The 17,808-nt window shown below is 36.8% G+C and overlaps 3 protein-coding genes across 3 annotated transcripts; 1 reads left to right on the plus strand and 2 right to left on the minus strand.

The window, feature by feature from the left end:
• Positions 1 to 213: 213 nt before the first annotated feature.
• si:dkey-201i24.3 (trichohyalin) lies at positions 214 to 10,391 on the plus strand. The gene is made up of 6 exons (XM_051860932.1): positions 214 to 4,987; positions 5,109 to 5,208; positions 6,060 to 6,193; positions 6,385 to 6,492; positions 6,604 to 6,771; positions 7,020 to 10,391. Exons 1-6 carry the CDS (start codon positions 4,976 to 4,978, stop codon positions 7,188 to 7,190), a joined length of 693 nt encoding a protein of 230 aa, XP_051716892.1. The 5' UTR covers positions 214 to 4,975; the 3' UTR covers positions 7,191 to 10,391.
• A 798-nt stretch (positions 10,392 to 11,189) lies between these two features.
• slc35a4 (solute carrier family 35 member A4) lies at positions 11,190 to 13,549 on the minus strand. The gene is made up of 2 exons (XM_051860930.1): positions 13,405 to 13,549; positions 11,190 to 12,317 (listed from the first exon to the last, which is right to left on the minus strand). Exon 2 carries the CDS (start codon positions 12,263 to 12,265, stop codon positions 11,312 to 11,314), a length of 954 nt encoding a protein of 317 aa, XP_051716890.1. The 5' UTR covers positions 12,266 to 12,317; positions 13,405 to 13,549; the 3' UTR covers positions 11,190 to 11,311.
• LOC127494781 (SLC35A4 upstream open reading frame protein-like) lies at positions 13,523 to 16,946 on the minus strand. The gene is made up of 3 exons (XM_051860933.1): positions 16,683 to 16,946; positions 15,512 to 15,610; positions 13,523 to 13,753 (listed from the first exon to the last, which is right to left on the minus strand). Exons 1-3 carry the CDS (start codon positions 16,695 to 16,697, stop codon positions 13,553 to 13,555), a joined length of 315 nt encoding a protein of 104 aa, XP_051716893.1. The 5' UTR covers positions 16,698 to 16,946; the 3' UTR covers positions 13,523 to 13,552.
• Between the last annotated feature and the right edge of the window lie 862 nt (positions 16,947 to 17,808).

The following is a 17,808-nucleotide window of genomic DNA, read 5'->3' on the forward strand; positions in this document are numbered from 1 at the left end:
TGATCTGTGAACGGTGAAGTTTATCATTGTCATTGTGAAGTTAAGTTTGTCATTGCTTTATTTAAAGACTATTTACACTATAAAAACCATAGAAAAGCAAGAACAGGGTGTAATAAAGGATATTATTTATTAAACGGGAATATTTTCAGTTCTGTCTGAATGATCTTCTATGCATTAAAATAAACACATAATGCATGAAACCACAGCTGGAGGTTAAAATATACTGAATAATATTACATATGCTGTCTGAATAAACTGAATAAATCACACATGGCAATAAAATAAGTCAACAAATCATTGCAACACAATAAAATAGCGTGAAAATGTATATAAAATGCTTTTCGGATCACAATAAATATATGATTTGAAATATCAGATTCAGATACATCTTCAAAAATGACATCAGCATGTTGATCAATGTAGTAAGTTGCAATTAATCATGCAAAAATGATCATTGTGTGGAACAGCTGCATATACAGATGTAAATATGAACAGTTCCCTTTCAGTCAGTCACGTTCGACGTACGTCAGTAGTGACCGGCGAATTGGGATCCCAATTCTCCATACCCTCCGAACCCTCCTTCAGGGAACAAGGGTTACGTACGTAACCGAGACGTTATGTGAAATATAGCTTAGGGTTTTTTAAACATCCTGTCTCCACTTCCTCTTTCAGATCATTTTCACTGAATTAACAGTGCCCAAATCCTCATAGAAGAGTTCTGAATTCAAAAGGATGCATATTTTAATATGGTATGACACATAAACATGTTGCTTCATTCATCTGCATGCACCAATATTGATAGATAGTACAACCCGAATTCCAGAAAATTTGGGATGTTTTTCGAATTTGAATAAAATGACAACTAAAAGACTTTCAAATCACATGAGCCGATATTTTATTCGAAATAGAACATAGATGACATAACAATGGTTTAAACTGAGAAATTTTACAATTTTATGCACAAAATGAGCTCATTTCAAATCTGATGCCTGCTACAGGTCTCAAAATAGTTGGGACAGGGGCATGTTTACCATGGTGTAGCATCTCCTTCTTTTCAAAACAGTTTGAAGACATCTGTGCATCAAGGTTATGAGTTTCTGGAGTTTTGGTGTTGGAATTTGGTCCCATTCTTGCCTGACATAGGCTTCCAGCTGCTGAAGAGTTCGTGGTCATCTTTGACATATTTTTCGTTTAATGATGCACCAAATGTTCTCTATAGGTGAAAGATCTGGACTGCAGGCAGGCCAATTCAGCACCCGGACTCTTCTACAACGAAGTAATAGCTGCAGTATGTGGTTTTGCATCGTCCTGCTGAAATACACTAGGCCTTCCCTGAAATAGATGTCATCTGGAAACCTTTATATACCTTTCAGCATTCATAGTGCCTTCCAAAACATGCAAGCTGCCCATCAGAGATGCTGGATTTTGAACTGAACACTGATAACACGCTGGAAGGTCTCCCTCCTCTTTAGCCTGGAGGACACGGCGTCCGTGATTTCCAACAAGAATGTCAAATTTGGACTCGTCTGACCATAGAACACTTTTCCACTTTGAAAAACTCCATTTTAAATGAGCCTTGGCCCACAGGACATGACGGCGCTTCTGGACCATGTTTACATATGGCTTCCTTTTTGCATGATAGAGCTTTAGTTGGCATCTGCAGATGGCACGGCGGATTGTGTTTACAGACAGTGGTTTCTGGAAGTATTCCTGGGCCCATTTAGTAATGTCATTGACACAATCATGCTGATGAGTGATGCAGTGTCGTCTGAGGGCCCGAAGACCACGGGCATCCAATAAAGGTCTTCGGCCTATTCCCTTACGCACAGAGATTTCTCCAGTTTCTCTGAATCTTTTGATGATGTTATGCACTGTAGATTATGAGATTTGCAAAGTCTTTGCAATTTGACTTTGAGGAACATTGTTTTCCTCAATCTTTTTACGCACTCTTTCACAGATTGGAGAGCCTATGCCCATCTTTACTTCTGAGAGACTCTGCCTCTCTAAGACATCCCTTTTATAGCTAATCATGTTACAGACCTGATATCAATTAACTTAATTAGTCGCTAGATGTTCTCTCAGCTGAATCTTTTCAAAATTTCTTGCTTTTTCAGCCATTTGCTGCCCCCGTGCCAACTTTTTTAAGACCTGGGTTGTAACAGGACAATAGGAGTATCATAAACATTAAATTATAAAACAGAACACAAGATGGATGGATGGATGGATGGATAGATGATATAGATTAGATAGATAGATAGATAGATAGATAGATAGATAGAGCATCAATTCGGGATTCTGAGCCATTCCTTTTCCAGAACCATATGATGCTGGTGGAGGAAAACTTTTTTGGTCTTGCTCCTCCAAAACACCCCAAAGTGGCTCAATAATACTCAGAACTGGTGACTGTGGAGGCCATGGAAGATGTTCAACTTCACTTTCATGTTCATCAAACCACTGTGACCAGTCTTGCTGTGTGTATAGTGTATTATCATCCTGATACACGACTCCCCCTTCAGGGTACAATGTTTGAACCATAGGTGCACATGGTCCTCAGACTGATTCGGTATTCCTTGGCAGTGACGCACTCATCAAGCACAGTAGGGAATGCCATGATATTGGAGCCCAAACAATCACTGATCCACCGCCGTGCTTCACTCTGGACAGCAATAGTCGGGTGTTAAGCCTCATTGGGGACTCTCCACACCGTAACTCCCACAGAAGACAGTTAAGGTGGACAATTACTGTTTCACATTGTCCATAGCCCAAGATTTGCACCATTGGCAATGAAACCGATGTTTGGAAATGAAACCGATGTTTGGCATTGGCAAAGGTTTGGCTATAGCAGCCCAACCATGAATATTAACTCTGTGGAGATCCTGACAATCAGTTTTGGTGGAAACAGGAGAGTCGAGGTGCGCATTTAATTCAGCAGCGATTCAGCGATGCTTTTTAAATCAGTCATTAATCACCAAGTCAATAATTTCTCACCCTTTCCACACCCTTCGTTCATCTTCAGAACACAAATTATATTTTTGATGAAATCCGAGAGCTTTCTGACTCTCCATAGACAGCAACATTATTACCACATTCAAGGTCCAGAAAGGTAGTAAAGACATTGTTAAAATAGTCCATGTGACTACAGTGGTTCAACCTTAATGTTATGAAGCGACAAGAATACTTTTTGTGTGCAAAAAAATAAAATAAAATAAACAACGACTTTATTCAACAATTTCTTCTCTTCCATGTCAGTCTCTGACACTGTTTACGTAGTAAACACAGTGCAGCACTTCCAGGTTCTACGTCAGAACTAACCCTTTAAGAGCCATATAATATGTTGTTTATTTAGATAAGAACATCAGAGGGGTTTGACCTGTAATGTCTGTACAATATAGTGATGCAGTTAGACAGACTAGGTTATTTTTATGTACAATCATACAAATGCCCCATTCTGAAACATACATTACATTGTAAAGAAATTAAAGATCCACCTTTGATTGTTGAGAGACTTTCTGGTGCATTTCACTTATAGCCAGTAAGATTTCCTGTAGCATTTTCATTGGTCAGGCATGAAGGTCTATTCTGATAACTTTTGACAACGTTTAATTTAAGAGCAAGGAGAGATTCACGATTGCACACTACAGTCTGACGGCGCATACTCAATATCTGAGTGAGAGGAGAGGCAGTTCACTTTTATATTTTTGAGAGCTCGCGTCACAATAATGCGCTCTCGACATTTGTAATTCAAATACGCCATAGAAACCTGCGGGTATGATTAAAATTATGCGCAATACCTGCAATCTCGCGCTGACATTCAGGCTCTGTAACTGAAACGTGTGAGTGACAGGAGGAGGCGGGTGTGTGTCAAACTCGCTGTCGGGGAGATGAGAGAATGTGAACGTGCCGCTGGTAAAATATCAGGGTTTTCATTGGTCCGTTTATGATCGGATTTCTTTATTGGCTACCGATATGCCAATCAAAGGTTTGAATAATCAAATTGTTGCCGTACTCAGTAACGGAATGTAATTTTACAAGTAGCGAAGTAGATTACTTAGCTTAATTTGTACTTAAGTACAAGTAAAATTACAGATTTAAAAATGTACTCAAAAAAGTACAAAAACCCGAAAAAGCTACTTAATTACAGTAACGTGAGTAGTTGTAATTCGTTACTTCCATCTCTGAAGTTCACACAGCTGAATTCATAGTTGAAATAATTTTTGTATCACTAAAATCATTAAACGAATACAGTTAAACTGGCTTGTCAAATGATTCAGTTCAGTTTAGGATGCTAAAACATCTATTGTTTGTAAAAGATCTTAACCTTACTTCTCCTTCTCAAAATATAAATGCTCAGTTTCATTTCCCTGTTTATTTCAAAGTAACATGATTAAAAAAACATTGGGACTTCCTTAAAATGATGCATTTGCAAATGAGACATAATCAAAGTGGCATGATGTCAACGAGGAAAACTGAGCAGATGATTATGACTCACACTGATGCATTTAATCAGTGTTATTTTAGTATACTGTTAGTATATTAGTTTTTATTGTTATTATTTTGAATGTTTTTGTTTTTATATTTTTAATTTGTTAAAATTTTAGTAATTTTGTTGAGCATTTTGCCATTTTTTTTTTAACATGTCTACAGTATATAGTTTTCATCATTTTTTATTTTAGTTTTAACAACAGTTATTTTAGTACATCAAGTTAAAGTTAATGAAACATGAGAAATGTTCCCCTGGCAGCTAAGGGTGAAATAAAGAAAGTTTAAGTTTTTTATGTTATTTTATTTCAGTTAACGTTTATTTTATTTATTTTATTTTATTATGCAACAATACCAACACATTTAAACCACCCCACACAGACAGGTGAAAGTGAACACTTGAGTAATGAATATTTCAAGAGAGTGAAACACAACCACACACACACACACACACACACACACTGAGCTTCAGTTCAGAGCAGCTCGCCACAAGAACATGGACACATCTGTGAGAAAAAAAAAAGTCAATCTAATCAATCGACTGCATATCTGATGGTGTTTTATGTGAAATATGGGTTTAATGCTGATGGAGTTATGCTGATGTCTAGTGTGTGTGTGTTGTGGTGTAGGTGGCTGAAGGAGGCAGAGCAGAAGAAGAGTGTGAAACAGCAGACAGGAAGAGAGATCTGCATCAACTCCTCAGACAGGAAATGGAGATGCATATTGCTGGTATGTTAAATATTGACCATAACCATAATTGAACAGTTGCTAGATTTTTGGGGGGTTGAGGGAGATGCTTTCACAAATGTAATGATCCTTAAAGAATAAAAGAAATTTAAAGGGATTAAAGAAAAATATAGAAGTACATTAACTAGAATCTGTTTTAAAGTAATGCATTTTAACTATTTGCAAATAATATTTTGCATTTTATCATTTGTATTTTATAATATTTTATATGCCTAAATGGCTCTGTTAAAGTCTCTAGTCTCTTGTTCAGTTAAAAATTGCATTAAATTAATTATGTGAATGATAGACTATTTTCAATTCTTGCATGGATATTATTGGACATTACATTCTGTCAGAACAAATATTAAATGTTTAGCTACATCTTACCTCATATTCTTTCACGTTAAAACAGAAGCAGTGTCATTTATTATTATAGTTTTTATTAAAATTATTAATTCACTTTTCATTTATTTTCATTTTACTAATTTTGTTATGTTAATTTTCTGAAGAGACACGATCACTTTATATGATGAACAGATTTAATTTAGGCTTTTGTTCACATTCATCAACTCACACATCAGTTGTAGTAAACGGAAGCTCAAGCATGTTTGCATGATGTGCGAGAACCAATGAGGTTCATTCTCGTGTTACGCAGCACGTTTGAGCTTCTGGAAGAGGTTTGCTCTTGCGCATCAAACAGGTTCTGTTTATGTGCGCTAATCAATGTTTATATGTGAATAAAAGCCTAAATTAAATGTTCATAAATAATATCAAATATTGGAGGACAATTTGGCCATATCTGATTATTGGAGGGAACTTACAGCCTTGCACTAACATGATGATGATGGTGTCAGAGGGCAGGACCAGTGTTCAGAGGAATCAGGAGAGGATGAGCCGCATCAGAGAGCTGAAAGAACAACTTCAGAAAGAGGAGATCAGATTACAGGAAACACACAGAGAATCCAACCAATCACACGCCACTAGCATGGTGAGTGACCAATCAGGAGACACTGAGGAGAAAGAAACTAAGTCCTGTGCTGATGACTGATAATATAGTCCAGCACTCAACCAGCTTTAATTTTAGTTAACTAATGGAACCTTATTGTAATGTATAACCAAACCTCTAATAACATATTGCACAAAAACATACATAAATGTGTGAACGTGTTTGTCTCTCAGGTGGTTCATGAGAAACTCCTGGAGCGCAGAATGAGACTGAGAGAGACTCACGAGAAACTGATCGAGGATGAACTGATGAAGATGGAGAGAGAGCTACAAGAGGAGCAGGTGAGAGTGGCGACACATAAGAAGAAACATAAGAAATTTTGGTTGAGTTAAACAAGAAGAGCTCAAACGGACCGTTCTGATCATGTGACTGCGTCTCGGTCCCGTCCGCAGGTGGGTGGTGTAGAGGGGGAGATGTCGTACCTGCGCAGAGAGAGACACATCCTGGTTCTCCAGATCGAGGCGCTGCGCAGGGAGAACCAGCAAGCTTATGCAGACCTGGAGGAACAGAACCAACAACACCAACAGGAAGTGAACGAGCTCAGAGAGGAGAGTTTACAGGTGACAACCCTGGGCATTTAGGGGTTTTCAATAATTGGAAAACCAAATTAAGAAATGAAGAAAAGCCAGCCTGTTAAGATGGCATTAATATCTGTCTTCCTCCAGTTCTCAACGCACCGATTGGGTACTACTGAGCATGTGCTAAAGTTTTGTTCCAATAGAGTGCCCAAGATCTATGGCTGCATGTCCTTTAATATGTCTTAATACTGTCATCTAGTGGTTGGTTTTTGTTGTCCATGCGTCTCTAGGTGTTTAGGGCATTTCGTGAGGCTCTGGAGGAGCAGAGGAGGATGTCAGAGGGCAGGTACAGGGCTCTGCTCATAGACGCCATCCAGGACGCTGTTCACCTGTCCTCACAAAACCTGCAGCTCCAGGAGGAAATTCAGCAGCTCCGGAAAGCTTGCATTCCCACTGAATGACACAGCTGATCTAACATGGTTACCCAAGAAGTAACTGTAAAAGATCAAATCAAGTTTTTTCTTGAGATCATAAATGGAATTCATTTCATAATTGAGGAGCTTTATGGTTTATGGTGAGCTTTATTTTATTAATCTGAACTGAATCGACACTGAACTGACTTGAGCTGAATAATGACACTATTGTCTTTTTAGAGCTGCTTTACAGCAGAACTGAATTTGTCTCATATTTGATGAAGTTTGCATTGTTGATTCTGTTATTTTTCCTGTTTATTACTGTGAAGCTGCTTTGAAACAATCTGAATTGTATAAAGTGCTATAGAAATAAAGGAGGTATATATGACATGACATTTTCAATTTAAGGTTCATGGAGGGCTTCAGTGAATAAAAAACAAACAAAAAAAACAGGAATGCATTACAATTATGGCCCAAAAATCCAATTGCTGTTTGGATTTAAATAGGCAAACACTTAAGAGTCTATGATTGGATCATTATTGCAGTGATTATTATGTTTCTAGCATGTTATACACTATACTGCCAAAAGTTTTGGGACGCCTGCCTTTACGTGCACATGAACTTTAATGACATCTTATTCTTAATCCGTAGGGTTTAATATGGAGTCGGCCCACCCGTTGCAGCTTTCCACAAGGTTTAGGAGTGTGTTTATGGGAATTTTTGACCGTTCTTCTAGAAGCGCATTTGTGAGGTCAGGCAGTGATGTTGGCGAGAAGGCCTGGCTCACAGTCTCCGCTCTAATTCATGCCAAAGGTGTTCTATCAGGTTGAGGTCAGGACTCTGTGCAGGCCAGTCAAGTTCCTCCGCACCAAACTCGCTCATCCATGTCTTTATGGACCTTGCTTTGTGCACTGGTGCGCAGTCATGTTGAACAGGAAGGGGCCATCCCCGAACTGTTCCCACAAAGTTGGGAGCATGAAATTGTCCAAAATGTCTTGGTATGCTGAAGCATTAAGAGTTCCTTTCACTGGAACTAAGGGGCCAAGCCCAATCCCTGAAAAACAACCCCACACCATAATCCCCCCTCCACCAAACTTTACACTTGGCACAATGCAGTCAGGCAAGTACCGTTCTCCTGGCAACCGCCAAACCCAGACCCGTCCATCGGATTGCCAGACAGAGAAGCGTGATTTGTCACTCCAGAGAGCACTTCTCCACTGCTCTAGAGTCCAGTGGCGGTGTGCTTTACACCACTGCATCCGACGCTTTGCATTGCACTTGGTGATGTAAGGCTTGGATGCAGCTGCTCGGCCATGGAAAACCATTCCATGAAGCTCTCTACACACTGTTCTTGAGCTAATCTGAAGGACACATGACGTTTGGAGGTCTGTAACTATTGACTCTGCAGAAAGTTGGCGACTTCTGCACACTGTGCGCCTCAGCATGCGCTGACCCCGCTCTGATTTTACGTGGCCTACCACTTCATGGCTGAGTTGCTGTTGTTCCCAATTGCTTCCACTTTGTTATGACACCACTAACAGTTGACTGTGGAATATTTAGTAGTGAGGAAATTTCATGAATGGACTTATTGCACAGGTGGCAACCTATCTTGGTACCACGCTTGAATTCACCAAGCTCCTGAGAGCGACCCATTCTTTCACAAATGTTTGTAGAAGCAGTCTGCATGCCTAGGTGCTTGATTTTATACACCTGTGGCCATGGAAGTGATTGGAACACCTGAATTCAATGATTTGGAGGGGTGTCCCAATACTTTTGGCAATATAGTGTATGTTTGGGAACAGTTCTTTTAACCCTAATTGATGGAATGTGCAGCTTTTCTTTTTTTTTAAACAAACATGTAGGAAGACCAAAAATTGATGCACCTCTTGATGGAAAAATCATCACTATATTTATTTCCATCAAGAGTTGCATCAATTTTTGGTCAAGATTTTGTATTGACGATGCAAGAGGTGAGCATTCTGTAAAGTCTCCTCCAGCACATCCCAAAGACTTTCACTGAATTTAAGGTCTGGACTCAGAGGTACCAATTCATGTCCCAAACATTCTTTCACAATTTGAGCCTGATGAATCTTGACATTGTCATCCTGGAATATGGTCATGATGCGTCTTCCTACATGTTTGTTTAAGAAATGAAAAGCTACACACTCCACCAATTAGGCTTAAAAGAACTGTTTCCAAACATATAACACGCTAGAAACATAATAATCACTGCAATAATGATCCAGTCATTATATATGACTCTTAAGCATTTGCCTATTTAAATCCAAACAGCAACTTTTTTTTTCTTTTTTTTTGGCTGGGCAGTGTACAATTAAACTAACCAGGAGTGATGTGTCAAGCACTTTGTTTGTCCACACCAGTGAAATCGTGAGATGTAGATGAAAACTTTACAGTATAAGTTCAATTAACAAGGTATTACATATAATTTGGTAGAGTGTGTTATCTGTCACATAGGGACTTCTGAACTGACATTTACTGTATGTTTATTTTAAATTGAAAGTTAAAATGTGTAAATAAAACTAAAAAAACTGAAAGTATATATTTTACAAGTAAAACCATTAGACATGTTAATCACTTACCATGTATATTTATTTGCATAAATCAGTCTTAAATATATGCAATGTACAATTCATACTCATTTCAACATTTATTTAGGCAAAATAAACACTGACAGATGCATATGAACAAAAACAACAATAAATCAGCAGACATTCAGTCTTCATGAGATGATGTCCATTCACAGTAAGATGCACTTCTAGAATGAGGACAAAGGCGACAGACAGATATTTCAGGGCACATGCTGAGAAAAAAAAAACAAAAAAAAAAAAAAACAGAAGGAAATTAAATAATCAGACAGCTGTGGTTCACTATACATAAAGAGTGATAAAAATCAAATGCAATAGGCAGTAAAGTCTTTTGTGGTTGTCCTCAGTGCGTATGCTCAATTCATTCATTTTTTACAAAATGCAATGTTTTACAGAATGCACTTAAGATATTAATGAAGCATGTTTAACTTTTTTTTTTTTTTTTTTTATACATACACTCAATTGAATATTTCATTTTGCTTTCTAATGACTGGTCAAAATTGATGGCATTGCAATTTTTTTTTTTTTAAATATTTTTAGATATATTTTTTCTTTGTCTAAATATTTTTCTAAAATAAAAAAATTTGTGGGAAGTGTTAATCTCAGATATGCTGTCAACTTAATAAAATAACATATTTTCCAATATTTCAACCATTTGTTTTAGTATAATGACAATGTGAAGTCTAATTATTTAAAGGATTAGCTCACTCCAGAATTAAAATTTCCTGATAATTTACTCACCCACATGTCATTCAAAATGTTCATGTGTTTCTTTCTTCAGTCGAAAAGAAATTATGTTTTTTGAGGAAAACATTCCAGGATTTTTCTCCATATAGTGGACTTCACTGGGGTTCAACGGGTTGAAGGTCCAAATTGCAGTTTCAGTGCAGCTTCAAAGGGCTCTACATGATCCCAGACGAGGAATAAGGGTCTTATCTAATGAAACGATCAGTCATTTTCTTAAAAAAAAAAAAAAAGTATACCTTTTAACCACAAATGCTCATCTTGCACTGCTCTGCAATGCGCGTCCACGACTTCACGATTTACGTAATCACATTACAAAGGTCACACGGAAGAAATCTTTTAGGTTTCAAAAGATTTAAACATCCAGGATACGCACACAAACGGACCATTTTAAACAAACTCGCACAAAGACATAAATGTGTGTTATTCAACATACAACAACTTTTGAACAGCCCTCCTCCACACTGGTTCGGTCCGCTAGTCGTGGATGCTACTGCAAGACGAGCATTTGTGGTTAAAAAAGTATATACATTTTTTTTTGAAAATGACCAATCGTTTTGCTAGATAAGACCCTTATTCCTCATCTGGGATCATGTAGAGCCCTTTGAAGCTGCACTGAAACTGACATTTGGACCTTCAACTCTTTGAACCCCAGTGAAGTCCACTATATGGAGAAAAATCCTGGATTGTTTTCCTCAAAAACCTTAATTTCTTTTCGACTGAAGAAAGACAGACATGACATGGGGGTGAGTAAATTGTCAGGAATTTTTAATTCTGGAGTGAACTAGTCCTTTAATTTTGTTGTCGGTGGTGTCCGCTCTACCTGTAATACAGGTACACTGCCCATCCAATCAGCACAACAGGAAACAGGAAGTAAGGCGTGAGCTGTATTCCCAGAAGCCCCCAAGACAACACACCATTTACCAGCATAGCAGAAGATATGACAAAGAGACGCGTGATTCCCGTTCCATGTTTCATGATGACGGACATGAGGAGCCCGTTAGCGGCCTGTCCAGCAATAATGAGCCAAACGAGTGTGGAGAAACCCTCCAAAAAGCCCTGCCGCCCATCGCCGCTGCTGGAGAGATGCGACGCAAGATTGATCGCCACGCCGAAGACGTACAGAAACAAATTCTGGAGACTCAAAGGCAGACGTTGGGTTTTCAGCACCCGCTCTGTGTAGACGGCAGCCAATCCTGAGATAAAACAATACACAAGCACCAACAGCAAACCCCAGGATGTGATGTGAAGCCTGCTGGTGGATTCGTCCCCAGTTGGTTCCCAATCCAACCCGGAGTAGCTGTGACAAACGCCGGCGGCCACGAGCAGCCCGAGAGCGAACCACTGCCCGCATCGCAGACGCTTTCCCAGGCAGGATGTGTAGAGGAGTGCGGTGGACACGATTTTCAGGTTACTGAGTACTTGGAAGGAACTCGGATCCATGTAGGCTTGCATGAACACCACCAGGTTGTTGTTGAAAGCGTAGAGCACAGCAGGAATAGCGTACGGCGCCACCGTCACAACAGACACCGATACTTTGAGGGCGGAAAGATTCCCAGATGCCAACAGGGAGGCGAATGAGATCAGAAGCTTGGCGAACTCGATCAGAACCACACACGACGATGGGCTGAAGGGAACGTGACCGTCGACTTTGGTGAGTGAGATGAGGGGAGCGTGGGAACCGTAAATAAGAACCAGGAGAAGCAGGAGAAGGACCCACCTTCTGCGAGGAGGTTCTGCTTCAAAAGAACCAAGATTATCTATCGCAATCATGCTCGCGATCTGTCAGCAACATCTGGTTTTGAAAGCACAAACTCCGCAAAGCCTACAAAAAACCAAAACAAAGCACTAGGACGAACTTCATTCTTGAACAGCGCAGCATTAAACCAAATGGACATGATGTTAGGGCTGCACCATTTGGGAAAAACATTTGATTTGTGATTTTTCTGATTTAAAAACATACAAATGCAATTTAAAATGTGATTTAAAAAGGTTTTGAGGTTTGCTGTGCTTGTTTGTAGGGCTGCACAATTTGGCCAAAGATTTTGTAATTATATATCAATATAATTATAAAACAATAGTAATTACTAAAAAATATTAAACAAGAAATATTATTATTGTAATATTTCACTGTAAAATAAAAATTAGTATTTAAGAAAAATAATATAATTTTTCAGTACAACTAGAAAAAAATACAACTGTAAAATTAAAATACTAACATTGATGACAACAATATTATTATTAAATAAAAATATTAAACAAGAAATATTACAATTGTAATATTTCACTGTCAAATAAAAATTAGTATTTAAGAAAAATAATATAATTTTACAGTACAAATAGAAAAAGTACAACTGTAAAATTAAAATATTATTTATTTCTTATTATTAATTAAAAATATAAGAAATATTACTATTGTAATATTTTACTTTAAGAAATTGATTATTTAAGAAAATAATATAATTTTTTTTACAGTACAACTATAAAAATAAGCACAACTGTAAAATTACAATACTATTATTTATAGCGGTCTTCATTTCTTTATTTTCTCGTTAAACCATCAAACTCGTATTTTGATGAAAAACCAATGATAAAGCTTCTCTTTTGCACAATGCAGATGCATTTACTGTGAATCGAGCCGCTCTGAGGTGCTGCAAACACCCTTTGTGTGTAAATAAACACAGTGCCGCGATTCACTCTGAAACACACAGAGCATATATATATATATATATATATTTTTTTTTATTATTATTAATTATTATTTAATTATTTATTATTATTAATTAAATCACAGCCTTTGAGATCTGATAATCACACTAATGGGGATTCATTTCGATTAATCGTACAGCCCTACATGATGCCCTTTTTTCATCATAACAGACATCATTATTAAAGTCCAAATCCACACTCACATATCGACCTCAAAACTCAGTTTTTTCTAAATCAACAGTTTTGTTGAGGGAAAGAGCTTCGATATGACGATGAATGACACAAAAGCAAGCAGCAATGGTGCATGTTCTCCTCTTCAGTCTGACTTCGGTTCCAGCAACCCATCCACTTCTAATCACTGGGTCCTTTCTTCAGAGAGTTCAGGAAGTCATGTATGGAAGACTCAATGTTGGGCACCTGATAGTTCTGAGCAGCGTAGATTCCCGTCAGCGTTCCCAAAGCGACTCCTAAGACGGCAGACGAACGTAGTCTGGATACCACATACCCAGCCAGGAATCCTTTCAGGAAAGGAGACGCTAATAATGAACCACCCTAAGAAATACAAACAGGACACACAGTTTCAGCTGCTGGGAAGTATGCAGTCATTTTTATGTATTAACAAGGCATATTTATGTATTAACGAGGTATGTACGAGATTGAGTGGTGTGAGAACAATGATCTTGTCATTAATACAAGTAAAACAGAAGAGATTATATTTGGGTCTACATCTGATACTCATACAATGCCTGTTTTTGTTAATAATGGAAAAATCAGACAGGTCAAAACATACAAGTATTTAGGAGTGATGATTGATGACATGTTATCATGGAAAGATCATATTGATGCTCTCTGTAAAAGAACAAAGCAGAGAATCTATTTTCTTTGTCGTCTTAGGTCATTTGGCGTAAGAAAACAGATTCTTCTGTAGTTCTTTATGTCTGTGATAATGAGTGTACAGAGGTACAGAGTTCCAAGATTCAGCAAAGTTAGGCTAAAACACTTGTTTGTGCATCAGGCGATCCTTGAGTTGAAAAAGACACAATCGAAAAGCAAGAGTATTTGTGAATGTGTTGTAGTTGTGTAAGTGTAGTAGGATGTAGTAAGGGTAAGGTGTAGTAGTAAGCGTAAAGGGTAAGGTGTATTGTAATGTTTAAGGGAGTGTAATGTATAATGTGTTTTTTTTTTGTGTGGATTAAGTGATGTTGATGTGTAAGAGATGTTGACTGTTGTAAACATAGATATTGTTATGCAAGAAAAATTTCAGACTCGTCTGACAATAAAGTGCTATATCATATCATGTATAACATTTTTTTTTTTTTTTTTTTAAATTCACTAAAATTAATAATATTTCATTTTGCTTTCTAAAGACTGGTCAAAAGTCATGGCACTAATTGCAATAATTTGTAATAAAAAATATGGATACACTACTTTAATGTGTACCTATTACTGTGTAATTATACATAAGTAATTTATGGTTATTACTATAGTAAATACATGTAACGTGTAACAAGGACACATTAAAATAAAGTGTTACCACAAATATTTGTTGAAAAAAAAATCTCAGATAAGCTATAAAAGTAAATATTTTTCAGAAATTATGTTAACAATTTGTTTTATAATAATAATAATATAAAGGCCAATTATTTAATTTTGGAAATTTATTTAATTTTGTTGTCATAATAATATTACATTTAATATTTAGCTCACACAGTATAAATTGATTTTTATACATAAAACATATTTAACTGCTTTTATATTTATCAATAATGTCCCTCACAAGGGGATCAGTGTATTTGGGGGTCCTTAGCATAAAAAAGTTTGCTAATTAATAAGCAAACTAAGTAATAGAGATGCAATATACAGTTATCAACATTTGAAGTGGATCAAAAAAGTTCATCAAAGTCGTCCTAAGAAGAAGGTTTTAGGACAAATTTGATGAAAGGTTTTGATCCACTTTAAATGTTGACTACTGTATATATATCAGCATCATATTTGCATCAGCTATAATTAATTACATTTAATTAAAATAAAAATAATTACATTCAAACACATCCAATTCAAACACATACTCTTCTTCCATGGCAGGTTTCAAACCTTTTCTACTTTATATTATAATGTTTTAATAAATCATTTGACTTGAATAGTGTTATATGAATTTAATTTAGCGTGAGCATTTTCTGTTGATTTATAATATCAACATATTTATTATTGGCTAAAACAAAACTAATGATCAGTACAGCTCCAAACTTTCTGTACATGTTCCTCAGTAATAGTTGGGATCGGGCCGGATCAGTCGTGGTTCTGTGGTACCTGTGGGATTCCAGCTTGAACCTCATTCTCCACCTTCTTCTGGATCTCCTCCAGTTGGTCTTTGAGCTGAGCCAGATCCTTCAGTTGGGTAACAGGATCCTGAAACGGAACCGACACACATCAGATCACATGAGACCACTGACACATCCAGATCACTGCACTAAAACAATATGCTGTTAAAGCAATAAGCACCAAGAAGCCGTGATTAACAGTGAATAAAATCACTGTAAATCATGGCTTCACTGGGCTTATTGCTTTTATAAAATGGTTATTCCACATACCTGGCAAGGTTTCATAAAATAAACGGAGTCATTTACAATGGCTTTGAACGCGGTTCAACCGATCAGAATCAAGGACAGGAGCTATCCATTTTATAATTACATTTAGACAACAGTGACAGATGAACTCCAGTGATCTGTTTCGCTCAATTTCTAAGCACATTCAAGATCTTTTTTTAATTAACTTTCAGAAAACATGTAAAGACAGTTAACATCAAACAGAAGTGGAGAATTCATATAACAGTGCTTCTATTATTGTATTTGGGGGTCCTTAGCATTAAAAGGTTTGAAAATGCTTGCACTAGGATATATTGGAGTTACAAGCTAATTAAGTAATAGGGATGCAATAATATATAAGTGACAACTTTTGTATCATCCATAATTAATTTATTACATTTAATTAAAATTAAATAAATTTCCAATTGAAAGCTGTGGCAGGTTTCAAATCTAATAGTTTTATTTCCTTATATTATAAGGTTTTAATAAATCATTTGACTTTAATAATGTTACATGAATGTCATTTAGTTTCAGTAATAGAGACAGTACAGATTTCAATATTTATTGATACTGTAAATCACATAAATTACACTATTTTATCTTGATCAATTTACATTTTTTCTTGATTCATACAAGGAAAACATTAAATTCTACAGATTACATTATTATTGGGGCTTTGCTTTCTATGACAGCCGTCAAATGCCATGAGTTCATAAACCCAGCAGTGACTTTACATTACTCAAATAGTCACAACAGCTCTAATATACAAACAGCGGGTGGCAGTGACATCACAATACTTAAATATACACGACATACCCGATTAGCTCCTATCTGTGCATTGATTCATTATAAAAAGACTTGTTTTACAGACAGACAGACCGACCGTTGTCTCTCACCTTGTCTTCCGCCATACTGCAGAAATGACAAACGATTCAATGTGCGCTCGGCTCATCTGCCCTGAATGAATGACGACTCGCTCGAACACAACTACTCACGCTGTTTTACTTTTAGTACAATGGCTCGAAATAATAAATATCACATTTTAAAAGCACAGTTTCAACTCAATGTCTATTCAAGTTTCTTAGTATCGTTATTCAGGTGTAAATAATTGTCCAGACCGATCTGGGGGGAAATAGCAATGTCATGTGCTACCTGTTACTTTTCTCATCGCTGTTCATGATTGACCAATCACTGTCGTTCTTCGTACTGCAGTTTTATGTTATCATTCTATAGCGATTGTAGGGGCTGATTGCTATCTGCGTCTTAGGAAAACATTCAAGTAATGAAAAGATTTAAATTATATTAATTTTTTAGGGCAAAAACATCTTGAGATTTGAATACGACTCAACGAAATATTCGGCTCTTTGAGCCACCGAGCGACAACTAACGTTACTTTATGTCTCACGAGAAACAAATATTAGTTAATTGATGCATAAATTAGTCTCTTATCTTTCTCTTTTTCCTCATATCTTTCTTATTAACTTTTTCGTTTGCAAATTGTTAACTTATTTTTCCTTCGTTGACAATCGGTGTACGTTGACAATTTCGTGTATACAATACAATTTTGCATTAATAAAAAAAAGGTTGAAAGAACGAATAAATGTCATATTTAGAATTTAATTTTTTAATTTTATTAAAAATTAGCAATCGGTGTTAAAGTCAAAAAAACGTTGTCCCCTGAGAAACAGATATTAACCATAGATATTTGCCAGTATATGATTTCTACAAACATGCAACTAAACAGTGTTAAAATCAAATGTCTATTAAAGTTTTTCAGTGTCATTATTCAGACCGACGCTGTGATAGACACTAATGTCACGTGCTACCGGTTACTTTTCTCATCGCTGTTCATGATTGACCAATCACTGTCGTCCTTCATTACGGCATAGGCAGTTTTGTGTTATCATTCTATAGAGATTGCAGGGGCTGATTTCTTTTTGCGTCTTATTCTTTAAATACATGTAACAGAACTGAAATGGTGTAAAATATCGCTTAAACACAAGGGCAAAATAAAGCTCGTAC

Source organism: Ctenopharyngodon idella, chromosome 14 (assembly GCF_019924925.1).
Source record: "Ctenopharyngodon idella isolate HZGC_01 chromosome 14, HZGC01, whole genome shotgun sequence".
In the NCBI taxonomy this organism is placed as follows: Eukaryota; Metazoa; Chordata; class Actinopteri; order Cypriniformes; family Xenocyprididae; genus Ctenopharyngodon; species Ctenopharyngodon idella.